We start from the raw sequence: 18343 nt of genomic DNA on the forward strand, positions 1-18343 counted from the left end.
CTTGTGTGAGTGAGGCAACATATGTTTTTTGTGTCCCTAATGGTTTGTTGTCACCGAGCAATAGCAAGGCACTAGAAATGACGCATGTGCTTTCCATCAAAGCAAGTTTTGTTTCATAATAAAAACCCCTGTGTGACAAAACACGGTGAACTTTATTGTTTTGGATATGTAAAAATGCAAGTATTTTTTTGGCTGTAAAACCATATCCTTGTGGCCTTGAGAATAATTTAGTCTTCAAGGTAATCAGTCTAAACGAGCAAGGTGTCCATTACACTGTGCTTTCAGTTTTAACGTCATAATGACTAAGGTCTATTTGGGCTTGAAGTTTCAGGCTCAGTTTCTGGTGTGAAGCTTCAGTGTCTGTTGGTCTGAAGCTGCTTCCTCTTCCTTTTATTTTGTTTCTCTGGCATCTGTTGGTTTGAATCTTCTCTTCTGAGTTTATTTTCTGTTCTCTGCTTTGCTCCAGTCTTCTGGGTTTTTACAAATGTATTGTTTTCTGTTGAATTTTTAGATGTTACTGACAGCACACTGTTGTCTTTATGAGTCTGTTCATGTTGTGTGTTGTTGCTGCAGAAGAAGCACCCCCACACAATTCTGTGGGGAAAGAAAACATTAAGGCTGTTGTTTGTTTCTTTAGACCTGAGTCATTCCTCTCTTCCTTAATCACCTCCCCTTGCAGAGGAGAAGACGAGTGAAGGAGCAACTGATCAGAAAATCCACTTTAATTGGTTGTAGTCTATCATTTTGGTGGTGCATGTTGGCTTTTAGGAGGAGCTCTTTGATTGTTTGAATCAGGACATCCAAGGACACAGGAGAGTCTTTAATTATGAAAGATTCCCTCCCCCCACCGCTGGATTGGTCCGCTCAGAAATGATGGAGATCATGAAGCACTTTCACACATGAACGTCAACTTCTCAAGTGTCCCATTTGACAACAGCATCTGGCTCTTGATCTGTCCTCTCTCCCTCATAACCCACGTGCCCCATAATAACCAGTTTGAAGTTGTTAAAATAACATTTAAATATCTTAGCATGCCATCACTGCATCCTGATCCCTCTCTCTGTATGTGGTGAAGTGTTTTGTAAAATAATTGACTATACATCAGATTTCTGTAGCAGGAAAAAAATTGGGATTTGTTTTTTTGGAGTGAAATAAGGTGAAACTCATACTGAGCTCTGTCTATTGGTCTCATGTCTCATGTTTTCTTCTATTTTGATTTGTTATTGTCTGTCTATTCTGGCTCTGAAGTTGCTCCATTTTGTGTTATGATGCATTTCCATCACTAAATTACATATGCATGTTGTCATTTGCCCACAAACATTTTGCATGTCATTGGAGTGCGTCTTCAACTTGTCCTCAACTCTTTTTCCCTCGTTTCCCTTTTCCTGTCCTATCGTGGTTTGGACATGTAGGCTTCTATGGACTGGATGAGTCTGATCTGGACAAGGTTTTCCGTCTGCCCACCACCACCTTCATTGGAGGTGCAGAGAGTGCCCTCCCCCTGAAGGAAATAATTCGCCGCCTAGAGGTAAACAGAGTGCACACATCAACTTGACATGTCTGCGTCTTCAATAAACCTGTTTATTGGTGGCAGCCTCTGTTTTCACAGTATGTGTATCCGACTGATTACTGTCAATAACTAGTGGTATTGCTGTAAACAATTGCACTATACTTTGTTATACGGCAGCCATTTTTTCTAATTATTCTGCCGTATCTGTTCGTTATCTAGTTCCACATACTTCAACATAGAAACTTTCAAATGGGTCTTTATTGCTTGCATTTTTCTCATATGAATAGCTCATACTTATTCAACTTTTTTAAAGACAATTTGTCATTAAAATAAATTGAAACTTCAGCCTAATTTTCTACTACTTACTGTTCCCACGTAATCGTGGGACTTTCAGCCTATTAAAGTTACACAGTGTAGGATTTTAACCTTCAAAAACCTCCAAGATTATTTTGATGATACATCAACTTAGAACGGGCTGAGTGTCACCTCTGTCAAAGCCTGAGCATGTCTGCATCGCCTGCATCGACACCATGTAACTTCTGGTTTAGGGTCTGTGCCACAAAAAGAACTACAGCATTCTGTTTGTCATGTATATCTAGAGTGTTTGAGCTTGCTGTGTGTCAGACTGCATTAGTGAATTCTTCTCATCCCCTTGTTCATCTATCACTTAAATGAAGTTATTCAAACAATGTGCATACAATGACCAATAAGTTAAAGCCAGTTGAAAACACTAGCTACGCAAACTAAACCACAATCGTTCTTTTATCATCTTTTTATCTTGAAAAATAAAACTATGTAATCATATGTATTTAAAATACTGTATCATACTGTACCTGGTCTGAACATGGTTGTTTGCACATTGGAAGTCCTGATGTAGCCGGTGATAGTGATTTACATTATTGAAACAGGATTAAAACATTACAGGAGAGAAAGGTCGGAATAAAATAAAACATGTATGTATGTATGTAAGAATACCTGCAATGCTGCTGATGTTGTGTTGTTTGTGTAGATGGCGTATTGTCAGCACATTGGAGTGGAGTTCATGTTCATTAATGACCTGGACCAGTGTCAGTGGATCAGAGAGAAGTTTGAGACTCCTGGAGTGATGCAGTTCACACCTGAGGAGAAGAGAACACTGCTGGCCCGTATGATTCGCTCTACTAGGTACACAACTTAACACAACACTACACAATAGATATGCAAGGGTTCAGTGAAGCCTACTGTCTGATTTACATTGTGGTTTTGGTTCATTTTGTTTAGCTCATTAAGGAGAAGATATTTCATTTTTTGCTCCATTTAAGAATGACTAACTGCAATCTATTTTCTTCTTAATTTCAAAATTATATTTTCAGTTTAAATGCTACATAGTGACGTTGCATCTCCACTACATAGCAAACCAACACAGTTAACTCTAAAGGGGAAGACAGCAGTGCTGGGCCATGTGTTCCTTTTCACCACTGCACAAAACTACTGGACAGAACTGTACAAACCACTCAAGTGAATGATGAAATGTTCATTACTTTGTGAGATAAAGAGGCAATACATGTGTTTTGTGTCTCTGTGTATTTGTATTTCTTTGTGTCCATTTGCATTCATTTGTGTCTCTGTGTGCATTTCTATGTGTCTGTATTTCTTTGTGTCTGTGTCCATGTGTGTGTGCGGGTGTGTGTGTGTACAGGTTTGAGGAGTTCCTGCAGAAGAAGTGGTCTGCAGAGAAGCGTTTTGGTCTAGAAGGATGTGAATCTCTGATCCCTGCTCTGAAAACTATCATTGATAAATCCTCTGAGAATGGAGTAGAGAACGTGATTATGGGCATGCCTCATAGGTAACACAGGCGCGCGCGCACACACACACACACACACACACAGGTTTTCTTGTCAGTTTACACACCATATCTGTTTGTATCTCTCATCTCTCAGAGGTCGTCTTAATGTGCTGGCAAATGTGATCCGTAAAGAGCTGGAACAGATATTCTGTCAGTTTGACTCGAAACTGGAAGCAGCCGATGAGGTAATTTATTGCTCTAGGTGTTTGTTGTTGTTGGGTGTGTGTGTGTGTGTGTGCGCGTGTGTGTGTGTTTGTTTGTTTTTTTGTGTACCCTGGTACAACATGTTGTCATCTGACTCTGGAGTGACACTTCAAGCCCACTGGTTTTCCTCCACAGGGCTCTGGAGATGTGAAGTATCACCTTGGCATGTACCACCGACGCATCAACCGCGTGACGGATAGGAACATCACCTTGTCTCTCGTGGCCAACCCCTCTCATCTGGAGGCTGTTGACCCTGTGGTGCAGGGTAAGACCAAGGCCGAGCAGTTCTACTGTGGTGACAACGATGGGAAACGGGTGAGCTGCTTCACACAACCTGATTATAATCCCCCACCAACCTGAGACCTCCAAGGCAACAACACCTGTGTATATATCCAGCCAATCACATTTTGTGTGTTTAAACATCAATCAGTTTTTCAAGTACTGAATAATATGTATTTACTTAATACACCATGTTCCAAATTATTATGCAGGTGATATTTTTCTCTGATTTTCCTAAATAGTCGGTCAGCATAATTTTCAAGTCAACATGTTTTTGAACAAACCTGTTCAATCCAAAGTTCACATCCAAACAGCAGCTCTGGGAGGCTATTCTGACATCCTGCAAAGAATTTCAAGCAGAAACTCCCCAAAAACTCACAAATGACAGACAGACAGACGACTTTATTAATCCCTTTGGGAGGTTCCCTCGGGGAAATTAACAATGGATGCAAGAATTAACAAATTCAATGGATGCAAGAATTGTGAAGCTCCTACCAAATAAGGGGTCCTATGTTTAAATGTAACTTGACCTGTTAAGATGTTTTTGATTGGAATAGCTTTTGATTTCAGTAAGTATGACCTCCTAATGCTGCACATTTAACAAATGACCATTTTCAGTTCTTTTCAACCTATAAAATGTTTTGAAACTCTATTGTACATAATAATTTGGAACAGTGCATTTCAAGTATTTTATCTTTGGAAAAAAAATGGTTTATGACTTGTAAATTTTGCTGACTGTCATTTGTATCGACTATTTTGGAAAATCAGAAAAAAAATCATCTACATAATAATTTGCAACGTGGTGTATTACCTTTTTGTCACTTTTAGTTGATCTAGATGAATAACAAGTGTGATAGTTCAGTGTTACTTCTTAAACTGGGAACATGTCAGATGATCTGCTCTGGAAACATGGGTCATTGTCACCTCACACCATATCTTCACATCATTACCTCATCAACAGCCACTGCTGCATCATTTTTAAGTTTATATATTTGTGTGCGTAGGTGATGTCCATCCTGCTCCATGGAGATGCGGCGTTTGCAGGTCAGGGTATCGTCTATGAGACGTTTCACTTGGCAGACCTGCCATCCTACACTACTCACGGCACTGTGCATGTCGTCGTCAACAACCAGGTAAAGACCTCAAGCTTTGACACGTTCAGGTGAATGTATGGTTGTCAGAGCTCTAACGCGTTCTGTTGTCGTCACACCTGCAGATTGGTTTCACCACAGATCCTCGAGTGGCTCGCTCGTCTCCGTATCCAACAGATGTGGCTCGTGTCGTCAACGCTCCCATCTTCCATGTCAATGCTGACGACCCTGAGGCTGTCATCTATGTCTGCAAAGTGGCTGCCGAGTGGAGAGCCACGTTCCATTCGGACGTGGTAGTCGACCTGGTCTGTGTTGCCTTGTTACTTCCATCTAAGTAAATATTTGTGTAGGTGAGCCATGAATTGATATTCACATTTACTCACAGGTGTGTTACCGCCGGATGGGTCACAACGAGATGGATGAGCCGATGTTCACCCAGCCACTGATGTACAAGCAGATCAAGAAGCAGAAGCCTGTTCTCCAGAAATACGCAGAGAAGCTGATCACAGAGGGAGTGGTGACGCGCCAGGAATACGAGGTAAAACTCATACAAACGTAAATAAAACATAGATTGTTCTTTAATTTAAATTTAATACAGACAGATACTACACTTTACAATGGTTTACTATATACAATGCACTACTTCAGGGTTGGCGCCATCATTATGAGCAAGCAATTACAAAACCTGAGTAAGGATTTTTCACAAAATCGTTAACATTGGGAAGATGCATCTATGTGTATACACAATATACTGTATATATGCATTAGTGATGATGTGATAGTGGTACCAACTAAAGCGTGCAGTACATTTTTCTTTGGCCTTTTGCAACATCTGTATTTTATGTTCAGATTTTATACTTTTACATGCTCTGTAATTATTTATATTTTATATTTCACATTGTTAGGCAGCACAGAATAAATCTAGAGCAGGATTTTCAGAATTTGTATTAATTTAATGTATTTGTAAACAAAACAAATTTATGTATTTACATTTATTCAAACGCCTCTCTTTAGCATTGCTTTGTCCTCAGTCTCTCTCTGTTTCTCTGCTCGTAGGAGGAGATCTCCAAGTATGATCGGATCTGTGAGGAGGCATATGCTCGATCTAAAGATGAGAAAATCCTTCACATTAAGCACTGGCTGGACTCTCCATGGCCTGGTAAGGACACACATACTATTGAACTGTTGAGGGAAAATCAGAAAAGTGTATATGAGAAAAGGGAGTGAAGAGATAAATAATGTTTTAGCACACACTGAAGCTAATTAGATTGATTATTATATATCCATTATTCTCTCAATTATTTTCTTGATTAAGGGTATGCCGCTAATGCACTTATCCTGTGACATAACTCAGTGAAGCGACATTGCTCCCAGAACTTCCTGCACCAAAGAACATTTACATTTGTTTTTTTACATGTGTTATCACAAATTCAAATTTTCATCATGTACATCAACTGTGTTGACAAATTTTTGCAGCCTTATTCCTAAGTATTAATATAGTTAGCACTAACAGTTATTTTTACTCTTGCCAGTAACCTGGGTAAAGACAAAAAACTGTTTATAAAAGTGAGGGTTAGGGTTTTGAGGGTGATGTGTCTGGGAAAATAAGCCTACTTCTCACTTGATTATAACATCAGGCTCATTTGATAGTTTTAGGTCTTCTTGAATAGAACATGTTAGGGCTGCATGATAAATCGTTAAAAAATCGCGATCTTGTTTAACAACTACACGTGATCTCGTTTCTAAGTGACAACGATTCTTCTGCACTTTATTTTATGATTCAGTGGAGGCGGAAGCCTGTCTGCAGTTGAGAGTTTACAAGCAGCGGCACTGAGTGAGTGTGGCACAGAACATAGAAGGAGCACGCTAAGGAGAAATAAATACAAAAGCCTGGTGGTAGTGAAGGGAATCACACAACCACCTAGGGATGGGGCTGATCCAGTATCAGGTTCCTATTAGAGATGTAACGATATGAAAATTTCATATCACGGTTATTGTGACCAAAATTATCACGGTTATCAATATTATCACGGTATTGTTAGATGTGTTCAAAAAGTACTGAACACACACACTGAAATCTTTTAACAAAGTTTTATTTTAAAAAATATATTTATGGTATATGATGATTATTATTATTATTATTAATTATCATCTGACTGACTGACACGCGCGCACACACACACAGGTCCTCACTCTGTCGGATAATAATTAAGTTGCAGCGGTCGTACACAGCATGAAAATAAAATAAAAAACACAGAAACAAACATATTTTGCTCTGCTACGGTACGTGTCGTCTGCACACACTACTCGCTTTCGCTGATAGCGCCCAATAACATGTATTTTTACAGGAGTAACGTTAGGTTACACTTAACTTAGGTTTCCTTTATTGAGAAAATAGGAACATGTTTTACAGACTTACTTTACACTCGCATGTCACGGAAGTGTTACCCCCCTTTGCAGTTTTTTTTTTTGTCTTCTACCGTCAACATCATGTGCAAAATGTAAAATATCTTCCGTTTTACTGAAATCTCTGGAGACTTCAGCCGTGTTGTCACAGGACAGTGGAAACTGCGCATGTGCGCCCGCTTCTGAGCGAGTGCCGTTCAGGTGCCACTGCTTCTTCAGGAAATGAGCAGTATCACTGAGTTTTTCGGTCATCAGTTGCGGTAATCAGTCACGGTTTTAACGATAATTAAAATTTTAAACGGTAGTACTAACCGTCGGGAATTTTACCGCGGTTTATCGTCATACCGGTAATCGTTACATCCCTAGTTCCTATATAAATGTAATTCACGGATCGGAAATTTCCGATCCAACTTTAGAGATTTCCGATCCGATCCATCTGTGCTTTAATGTTGTCTGCTGAAATGTCTCCACAAGTGATTCCCTGACTGCTCTGCTAGCTGGCTGCAAAAGCTGGAATGGATTTTCTGAACGGAGGCGTACGTTACTGCTTGTTCAGGAAATCCATTCCACAGTTGGATCGGAAATTTCCGATCCATGAATTACATTTGTATTGGAACCCGATACCGATACTGGATCCGATCAGTCCCGTTCCTAGGTGGTTGTGTGATGACCAGGAAAATCAGCTCCACAACCTCCTTTGCAACCAACGTAATCGGACATGTACTCTGCTGCCCCCAACTTTTTTATTCGTTAATGATAAATTGATAAAAAATTGAAAAGTTGTGGGGACAAAATTGTTGATCATAGTGCTGGGGACATACAAGGGGAGGCGAGGCATACTTTTTATTAATGCTCTATAATTAATGTTTTAAAGTTCGTACATATCATACCTAACCGTATCAAGGAGTTTATTACAGCCTTATATAAAATCAACGATAATGATGATTATAATATTAAAGCAAACAGAGCATCCATATCGGAAAAGTATCGGTATCGGCAGATATTCAAATTCAGGTATCGGTTCGGATTGGAAGTGAAAAAAAGTAGATGGGTGCATCCCTACAACCACCCAACCCGAGCATGTGCCGAAAAAAACTTCGCATTCAGCTGAAAACACCAGAATCCTCTGTTAAATGATGACATTTTAGCCATTTCCTTGCTAAATGTTGGAGATTAACCCATTGTTTAGTCTTTTTAACTGATCTACAATTTGGTTTGATTCTTGTGCCTCTTCTTGTGGTGACAAAAAGTACCAGGTACTATCACTAATGGAAAATCCAAATAACCATGTGGTGTCAATGCAAGTCGAGCCAGAGGAAACACGTCATATGTCACTTAAGTAACTACAATAAATAATAATAACAATAAGTCCATTATGCAGGGCCATGTTCAGGCACTTTATTTGAATGCCTAATTGAAGGTTTCTGATCTTTTGTTCAAAAACGTTTTGATTTGTGAAACAAATTGTACCAGAAAATCATGATCTCAAGTCAAAACAAAAAAACTGTGATTGACATTTCTTCCAGAATCGTGCAGCCCTAGAACATGTCAATTTTGCAAATTACGTTTATGTTGCTGTTTCTAATCAAATATATGATAAAGCATAGTACATATGAGATGATATGGACATCATTGTGATTGACAGCATGTCAACATTGCAAAATGGGATTTAATTTTGAAACAAGAAGATGACATCTATTTTATATGCAATTTATATTTAAGGCAAACACAAACAGGTTGGACCACAACAGGATGTGGTCCAACTCCCTTGGCTTGAATTCAAAATGGACATTAGATTGTTCCTCATTCTCTGTGAGGTCATTAATGTACCCATCTTGTTGTCTCTAGGTTTTTTCACTCTGGATGGACAGCCCAAGTCTATGAGCTGCCCCTCTACTGGTCTGACTGAGGAAAACCTGAACCACATAGGACAGGTAGCCTCGTCTGTTCCTGTGGAAGACTTCACCATCCATGGAGGTTGGACATAGTTCAAACTGGTTGTTTCAAGTTTTCAGGACTTTAAGCCGAGACTAACACTTTATTGTTGTTTTTTTGGGGGGATGTTTCAGGTCTGAGTCGTATCCTGAAAGGCCGAGCTGAGATGATTCGTAACCGGACAGTGGACTGGGCGCTTGGCGAGTACATGGCCTTTGGATCGCTGCTGAAAGAGGGAATCCACATTCGGCTGTCGGGGCAGGATGTAGAGAGAGGGACTTTCAGGTAAACAGTTTGAAGTACAAAAGAAACTTCAGGAAGTCAGTTGCTGTGTGGTTGTCCTGCAGATTCACACTATCTCTTTGCAGTCACCGTCATCACGTCCTCCATGATCAGAACGTGGACAAGAGGATCTGTATTCCCATGAACCACCTGTCTCCTGACCAGGCGCCTTACACAGTCTGCAACAGCTCGCTGTCTGAGTATGGAGTTCTTGGTCAGTCAGGACCCACTGTTTGTATTCTGCTGTTTTACTTCAGGTTTTCTTGTCTGGAGCTTTGTCTTTGTAAATTAAAGGGATAAAGTTTTTTTGTTTTTTTTGATGTGAGTGATACAAAATAATAGCAGGTTATTGAACATGAATAAAGCCGAAAATCCTTATAATATTTTTTATTTCAATGCATTGGGAACACTGCACATTATATTCTAAATCAAAACATGAAGAAAAATGTATCCATTTTTTAACTACTTTACAGAAAATGAAGAAAAATTAATAATCACCTGTTCAAAAAAAAATTGCAGTGTAAATAGCATTTTTCTTTACAAAATGAAATATTTATTGTATAAACCGTTTCTGAGAACTGCTTCACATCTGTGACCAAAATGACCTCTTCAAGTATTTTGATGTAGGCAAACTGATCCATGATCCCTGGTATGTGATAAAAAGGCCTGACACCATAGTTTAGTAGTATTTATTGCATACCAGTGATATAGCATACAAGTCAACACAGATGTGAAGCAGTTCTCAGAAACAGAAGTTATACAACTAAATATTAGTTAAGGGATTCACAGGAATGCTAAATCCTAAAGATCTTTCAGTTTATACAATAAATATTTCAGTTTATAAAGAAAAATGCATATACTGCTATTTCTTTGAACAGCTTTCTGTACATTTTCTGTAAAGTAGTAGTAGTAAACTGATACATTTTTCTTCATGTTTTGATTTAGAGTATAATGTGCAGTGTTCCCAATGCACTGAAATAGAAATTATAAGGATTTTGTGCTTTATTCACGTTTTTAAACACACTGCTGTTATTCTGAACACATAGTCAGTGCTTACTGTGGTATATGCTCCTTCTGTACCAAGAACCAGGTGGAGAGATTGCCTGTCTGGTACCTCATACAACCACACATCAAAAACTCTTACTATGGTTTTTATGTCATGTGTCATGACTTTTGTTTGCATTATCTTGAGCTCCTCATTGGGTTGACTTCTCATTGCTCTTCCTGTGTCTGTAGGTTTTGAGCTTGGCTTTGCGATGGCAAGTCCCAACGCTCTGATCCTGTGGGAGGCTCAGTTCGGAGACTTCAACAACACGGCTCAGTGCATCATCGACCAGTTCATCTGTGCCGGTCAGGCCAAGTGGGTCAGACAGAACGGCATTGTGCTGCTGCTGCCCCACGGCCTGGAGGGCATGGTAAGGTGCACACATGCAAACACGTGTGTCCTCAAGAATAATCCTACTTGTGATGTGAATCCACTTTGACTCGTGTTTCCAGGGTCCAGAACATTCTTCAGCTCGTCCAGAGAGATTCCTCCAAATGTGCAATGATGACCCAGATGTCATGCCGGTGAGATACACACACTCACATGCCTGAAGGTCCTGTTCCTTATCATGGATGAGATTCATTTTAGATAAAATGCATTGCAATTATGATCAGTATCATTGTGTATTTGCAGGTGTCTTAGGCAGAGCATGCACACATAATCTCCAACCTCTTATTGTATGTGTGTACTTTGTGTAGAATACCATTCAGCTTCAGTGAGTACCAGCATGTCAGGTCAAAATTAACATAACTGCCATCACGTGTGTATGTCAGTAATAGGGATGTGACGATTGTAGATTTTCTTAGTACGATTATTGTCCGAGAATTAATCACGATATTACGATCATCGTGATTATTATGTGTTAATTGATTTCACAATACTATGAATGTGTAAAATCACATGAACACTGCTTATAGGTCTTAAAATTTCATTTATTTATATCTTTTGATGCCAACATAACAAAATAATATAGCAGATGTCGTACACAATTAATTAGTCTTGTCTCACGTCATCTGTATTGACATTAAAACGTTGTTTTTTTGTTTTTAAGCTGCGGTTTAAAGATCAGAAAAATGTGTTCAGTGTCTGATTCACTGCTCCCTGTTCTTGCGCTCAGCATATGGGTATATATTTTGCTCTCTCCCCCCTCATTGAGCAGTAGTAGCATAAAGTTGCAGTTTCAGTTACAAACGTCAAACTGACTGGGTTTGTTCCTCATTAGAATATGTTGTTTTCAATGAAGACACGAGATGGATTTTTCCAGACCATCAACGTGCAACACATTATGAAGTGCAGCCCAGATTTTGGAACACACATGGAGTATAAGCCCCGCTCACCAAGCAGAAAAAACATTTCAGCAACAGAAGGAATATGCACAATAATGCAAAGTATACCAGGGCTTTAAGTGGAAGCCATTAACTTTTGTATGTATGTAAATTTGTATACAGGACATTCTGAACTCTGACTTTTCAGAAAACTTGAGTGAGAAGGTCATGAATATGACCTGAATATGAGAAGCAAGCCGCACGCTCATTGTACATATAAAATACATGTCCAGTACACTGTACTTGAAATGCAACTGGTGGAGCAGCAGATAAAACAGAGGTTTGATAACAACACACAGAAGAAAAGTGTGATGTCGCATCAGTACTGATGTTGAGGAAGATCAGTGATGCTCTTCACAGAAACAAATTCTTCATCTTCATTATAAAAATAGCTCTGAAAGATGGAGATTTTCATCACATTTCTCTATTTCTCCAGACTTACTGATTTTCTGTTTTTCAGTTTTTAAAAGTAAATTGCAATTTGTCTCCAGAATATCACAGAGGACTTTGCAGTGCGTCAGCTCTACGAATGTAATTGGATTGTGGTGAACTGTTCGTCCCCTGCAAACTACTTCCACGTCCTCAGAAGACAGATCCTCATGCCGTTCAGGAAGCCTGTGAGATGCGCACATGTCCTCACACCACAACCATGACATGACACAACAGCCTCATACATGACATCATTGCTGAGTTTTCATCTGTTCCAAACACAATTTTACACCTGATGCAAAACAATATCTGTTACCTGTTTACCCTTTTTATTTTGTAAATACTCAGCCTCCTGTTTGTCTCTGCAGCTGATTGTCTTCACTCCTAAATCCCTGCTCCGTCATCCAGAGGCTAGGGGCAGCTTTGATGAGATGCTGCCTGGTAATGTTACAGCTGTTTGTGTTATTTACCAGTGGTTTATCGATATGACGTCATTAGGGTGACCTTTGACCACGCTCCTCCTCTCTCCTCCTGCAGGAACTCACTTTCAGAGGTTGATCCTTGATAACGGCCCAGTGTCTGAGCGTCCTGAAGAGGTGAAGAGGATAATCTTCTGCACGGGGAAGGTTTACTATGAGCTGACCAAAGAAAGGAAGAACAGAGGGATGGAAGGACACGTGGCAATTATACGGATGGAGCAGGTACTGAAATTGTTTTGTGCATTTACACTTTTGAGTCGTTTTTGTAACTGTTTTCATCAGTTGTTTTTTTTCCGATTGATGTGGAGAAGCAGCAAATTAAACATCTCTCATTTTTCTTCTCCAGCTGTCTCCTTTCCCCTTTGACCAGGTGAAGGCCGAGGTGGAGCGTTTTGCCAATGCTGACCTAGTTTGGTGTCAGGAGGAGCATAAGAACCAGGGTTACTATGACTATGTGAAGCCTCGCATCAGGACCACGATCCAGAGAGCCCAGCCTGTCTGGTAATAACCTTCCTCAACATAGCAGGCTTCAGAATGATTGCTCAGTGATTTTTGTGTGGACTTGGTTGTATGAGGTACATGGTCTGCACTGCCTTCACCAAGCACGCTGCTGTAGCTGAAAAACAGATTTTAGCTACTTAACAAAAGGTTTTACAGTCCATAATATGTTCGTTGATGCCATCAATTTTTTCTGAATGGAAACTGAAGTTTTGTTGCATTGTAAATTGCACATTTCTCACACCGAAGTTCATGAAGCAAATAAGCAATTTTGCATCACTTCTGCATTCATCAGTGTGTTTAGATGTGTTATTTTGTGATTGTGTTGTTAAAAATTATTTAATTTGATTCAAAAATAATTTAATTACAAACCTACCAAATGAGGCCTGAGTTTCTAGGTGAAAATGCTATTTTTCCAATGGTCTGGAAAAGTGAGCAGTTTACAAATATTTTTTTTAGTTTACAAACAGTGATGGGTCAGTTCACCTCACTCTGTGTGTGTGTGCGTGCGTGTGTGTGTGTATGTGTGTGTGTGTGTGTGTGTGTGTGTGTGTGTGTGTGTGTGTGTGTGTGTGTGTGTGTGTGTGTGCGTGTGTGCGTGTGTGCGTGTGTGCGTGTGTGTGTGTGTGTGTGTGTGTGTGTGTGTGTGTCTCTCAGGTATGCTGGCAGAGATCCAGCGGCAGCTCCAGCCACAGGAAACAAAAACACTCACCTGATGGAGCTGCGCCGTTTCCTGGACACAGCCTTCGACCTGGATGCTTTCAAAGATCAGCAGTGAAGTCTGACCTGCAACACTCTCATCTGTCCCACCTGTGACCCATGACCCTCCTGGAATTCTGTTTCACAACACACACACACACAACTCAATAAAACTTCTGGGAAGAGATTACATTATATAGTACACACCAACATTCTGTACTGCTCAGTATATACTGCCAACATCATGTTGTATGGATCAAAAAGAGTATGAGTACTGTAAATACATGTACAGTACACAGAGTGATACTTTTTACATCTTTACAAAGCATGATGCAGTTGACTATTTACTTCTGCAGCATACACTGCAGTAATACACAGCCTGAGTTTAATAATCCTGCTCATGTCACTGATCAGTAAAAAAATCAGAGCAGCAGATTTAGCTTGATCAATGAATGTTAATAAATTAACTGGTCAAATTTGGTGTTTGCTGCATGTCGTGATCGATGGTCCAGTGAACATGGAATCACATCTCTTCATGTATTTAGGTTCAGGTTAATTTGGCCCAGCAGTGTGTAATTTGTATTGAAGTAACCTTACTGAGCAGTATATATATCAACAGTACAGATATTATTTGTCCAGAAAAACAGTTACAGAGTACAACAGAGTACAGGCTCAGCTCCACCACAGAGCAACAGCGGCAGCAAATATACTTTCAGAATATTGGTTCCTAAAAGTGTCTTAAAACTGGTGTTTTAACTTCTATTTCTGCAGCACATTGATCTCATTAATAATTGGTATAAAGTCATTGATTTAGATTCAGAAGGGCTTGAATTTTAAAAGTCTGAAAACCACAGGTCTTAACCACAGTCAGTTGTTTCTTCCCCTTCGTCCTGTTTTAAATCTGGTCTAAAATGGTTGCAGTCTGGCACAGATTCTATTATCTCTTGTCTGTTGCCCAACACGTTGAGTGTCTGTGCGACTTGTCCGATGAGACATTTTAACATTTCAACATCGAAGGAAATTGAGAGCAAATTTTTTTTTTCTCTTGAGGCAACAACTGTTGCACCTGGTGGAGTTGCTCCTTTAGCCTGAACTTGATCTTTGACCTCTCAGCAATGTACTCTCCTCCCTCAGTCCAAACACACACGATTCCAGCAGGTCAGCAGTTACTTAAGAAGGTCCAGGAAATGGGAGTGACATCTTTTTTCTTTTTCTCCATCTTCATCGTCATTACTCCTTTTTCACTCTCAGATCGCATAGTTATCAAAGCCAAAAATCATCTACACCTGAAAGGTCTTTGCAAATGTTTGTTTTTAATGTCTCATTAGCATAGTTGGGACTCCCATTAAAAAAACAACGGGAATGTGGCTAGCTGGGAAAAATGGGAGCGATGTATTTGAGGTTTGGTGTCAGGTGTGTTTGCTTGTTAAAGAAAGTATCCAATTAGTCACCACAGCTCTGCTTAATTCGCACATTGAGTTTTTATTTTAAAGGGATTTCTGGGGTATGGCTTCCCTACATAAACTCAACCAAATGCACTGCTGGTGATTAATTTAATTCCTTGGCTTCTCTCATTCTCTTCTGTCCAAACATTATCCTGTGCCAAACTGGAGGGCCTCTTGTTTTTATTATTTCAGTGTTTATCAGTTGAATGAACTCTGTCACCAGAAAAATTAGATATAATAATAAATCTTCTGGTTTGAAGCGGTAAAGAAATAAAACGGCGGAAGATGAAATCGGCTGCAGATAGAGTTCTGTGCTTCTGTTGAAGAAAATGATTTATTTATTTTCATAATAAGGGATTTAAATTCTCTTCATTATTTTTGCTTCATTCAATAAAGAATTATACTGAAAAAACTGCTGCTTCTTTCCGTCCTGTCTGTTTTAAGCATTGTGACTTTGTATTCATGAATTCATTTCTATTTTAATGTTTATTTGATGTGACTTTAATTTTAAAACACCTCACAGCATTTTACAACATTTACAAACATTAATAAAATGTATTCAAACTGAAAAAATAACTGTAAATGCACCACAGGATGTTTACCTTTCAAAATAAAAGATCTGTTTATTCTCAATTGTCATAGTTATCTTCTCTAACTACATCAATTGACTTTGGTGGTGGTTTAAATTTTGTGGGTGGTTTGTATGTGTTGCTGCAGCACTTTTCACCAATCTTTTATGTAAAAAAAAAACCCACGTCCAATGTGAGTTAAATCAGTGACTGTGAATTCAGATATCATCAGATCAGATTGAAGCCTCATTTGTATGAATTAATCAGATTCAAATCAGATATGTGTATTTGAATCTACCATGTAAACGGACAGTTCAGATATTCCACAAACAATGCATCCTTAAAATAAGATGATAGCTGTAAGAGAAATACTTATTATTCAGCCTTCTCTAAAATCAGCAAACAGTTGCGAATTACATGTTTACTCTACCTACAAACACAAAACTCTTCAAACTGTGCAATGAAAGACAAGGGGTGAAACCAGTGGACTCATGTCGAGGTTTCAGGCTTTCAAGTGAGGATTTCTAAATTTCAACCTGAGGTTTGTGTCCCCAAGTGTTTATGTGCCAGTGTAAATATAGTTTTTAGATATGTCACCTTTGAAAGACAATGCAAGCAAATCTTCCAAAAGAAATCTGAAATCGGCAACATGTCAGATTTGGCCATGAAGACCTGCAGTGTACAGTGTACTGGACATTTAAGATAACTATAATGCTCATTTGTGAGCGTCATTGATATTGGCTGAAGGGTTCCCTGGATCAAGTCTCTTGCCTCATTATTCCAGAAGCCAAACCTTTGACCATGCCTTTCAAAAGAAAATGACAAGAGCAATACAAAGCATTACATAGGAAAAGCAAAGAAATCACTGTACAATTGACATTATTCTCAACAGACTGTCATCTACAGTAATTAGAAATTAGTTCAAATTCATATACAGGAAAGGGAGAGACTGAGGCACAGTTCATTATGACACTACCAAACAGCTTACTGTTAAGATTACAAGTTAAATGTGTTAATTAAAAACAATTTAATTGTGTCTTCAGTAGTGATAAAATGCCCAAGTAATTGTCGGTCACGGCTCCACAGTCCGCGCCGTCATGAACAAAGTGATAAAGCAGCATGTCAGTCTCCTCTCCTCAATGAATCAACACAGCACCGAGTTGAATACATCGATAATACTCTAACAATCGTGAAGCGGATGTGTTTTCAATGTGTGTGTTGACAAAAGTGCACTGTTACTGTTTCTGTAAGGTTTTTACGAGAGATTCCATGTATGCGCATGTATGCGCATGCGCAGTGTTGTCTGAGACGTATGGAATTGTGAGCGGCGTGGGTTGCGGCCAAAACAGCAACCCGTGTTCATGTCTGCGTTGGCACGTTGAATAAACAGTCTTCTTGTTCAAAGAGAAACGTCTGCTGCCTACTGTGTGTGCGCCGACGTTACAATACAATAATTTGAAAACAAATGCTAACAGGCGACGAATAAATAACTAAAACCTGCTTTGTCGTAATATATTTTTTTAAATGTAAATGAAAACTCATTGCCTTGATTGATTCACATTTCCCACAAAGTTTTCATATCGTACGGTTCCCTGACAGTAGCGCCGTTGCCGAGACGTCACATGACCGCGCTTTGGTGTGCGCGTACACAGCTGTGACGTCACTCTGGGAAATAAGATTTTATTTTATGGCCTTCAGGGACGTTTTAGAAATATGAAACTCCATGAATTAAAGAAAATCTAGAATAGAAAGATCTATGAAAGCCTATATCTATGTCTCGAGATGTCCTGTGGACAGTTTTACAGGCGTCTCTTTTACTTTTACTATTGTGCTCAATGGGAAATCGCTTTTTGGGCCGCATGAGTATTCTTTGTTGTAGTACCACGAGTGGCCACTGGGAAAATGTCTTACAAAATACATCCAACCTGCTTTCTTCCTCAGTTCCTCCTGTCTGTGATTTCATGTTCTTTGATTTAAGAGTTACTCGTTTGTCCTTGCATCTGCTCCTGTCATCCTCCCTTATTCCCTTTCCTTTATTCCCTCTCTCCATATTGTCCTCTATTATTTATTTTTATATCCCTTCCTTTTTTTCCAAATTTCTTTTTTAAATTCCTTTGTTCTTGTCCACTCCTCCCCGCTGAAATCTGGAATGTAAAATCAGCTTGCTGTCTCAGGTGCATGAGTGTGGATACATCAGTTGCCATGGTAACAGAGGCTGCACTTTGCAGAAGCATCATCCTCTGAGAATTTGTGGTGATGTCACAATGATGTCATCAGGTCTAACAGCAGGTCTGTGTTACACACAGTACACCTGTTAAGTTA

The 18343-nt window shown here is 39.4% G+C and overlaps 1 protein-coding gene across 4 annotated transcripts in view; it reads left to right on the forward strand.

Moving 5' to 3' along the window:
* Positions 1-16091, forward strand: part of ogdha (oxoglutarate dehydrogenase a) — a 29863-nt gene extending 13772 nt beyond the window's left edge. For 2 of the 4 annotated variants that reach the window (XM_044025991.1, XM_044025990.1), the window contains exons 5-23: positions 1413-1528; positions 2520-2674; positions 3189-3335; positions 3430-3520; positions 3675-3854; positions 4823-4951; positions 5035-5214; positions 5295-5447; positions 5966-6068; positions 9164-9292; positions 9385-9535; positions 9619-9746; positions 10769-10947; positions 11030-11101; positions 12394-12519; positions 12700-12772; positions 12869-13032; positions 13157-13311; positions 13966-16091. In XM_044025991.1, the coding sequence (XP_043881926.1) occupies positions 1413-1528; positions 2520-2674; positions 3189-3335; positions 3430-3520; positions 3675-3854; positions 4823-4951; positions 5035-5214; positions 5295-5447; positions 5966-6068; positions 9164-9292; positions 9385-9535; positions 9619-9746; positions 10769-10947; positions 11030-11101; positions 12394-12519; positions 12700-12772; positions 12869-13032; positions 13157-13311; positions 13966-14086 (2552 nt within the window). In that variant the 3' untranslated portion in view covers positions 14087-16091. Of the gene's footprint in view, positions 1-1412; positions 1529-2519; positions 2675-3188; positions 3336-3429; positions 3521-3674; positions 3855-4822; positions 4952-5034; positions 5215-5294; positions 5448-5965; positions 6071-9163; positions 9293-9384; positions 9536-9618; positions 9747-10768; positions 10948-11029; positions 11102-12393; positions 12520-12699; positions 12773-12868; positions 13033-13156; positions 13312-13965 lie in introns of those variants that run through there. The other 2 variants (XM_044025992.1, XR_006360429.1) reach the window with 2 other exon arrangements.
* Positions 16092-18343: the final 2252 nt, after the last annotated feature.

This window comes from Solea senegalensis, linkage group LG5 (genome assembly GCF_019176455.1).
Source record: "Solea senegalensis isolate Sse05_10M linkage group LG5, IFAPA_SoseM_1, whole genome shotgun sequence".
Taxonomy (NCBI): Eukaryota; Metazoa; Chordata; class Actinopteri; order Pleuronectiformes; family Soleidae; genus Solea; species Solea senegalensis.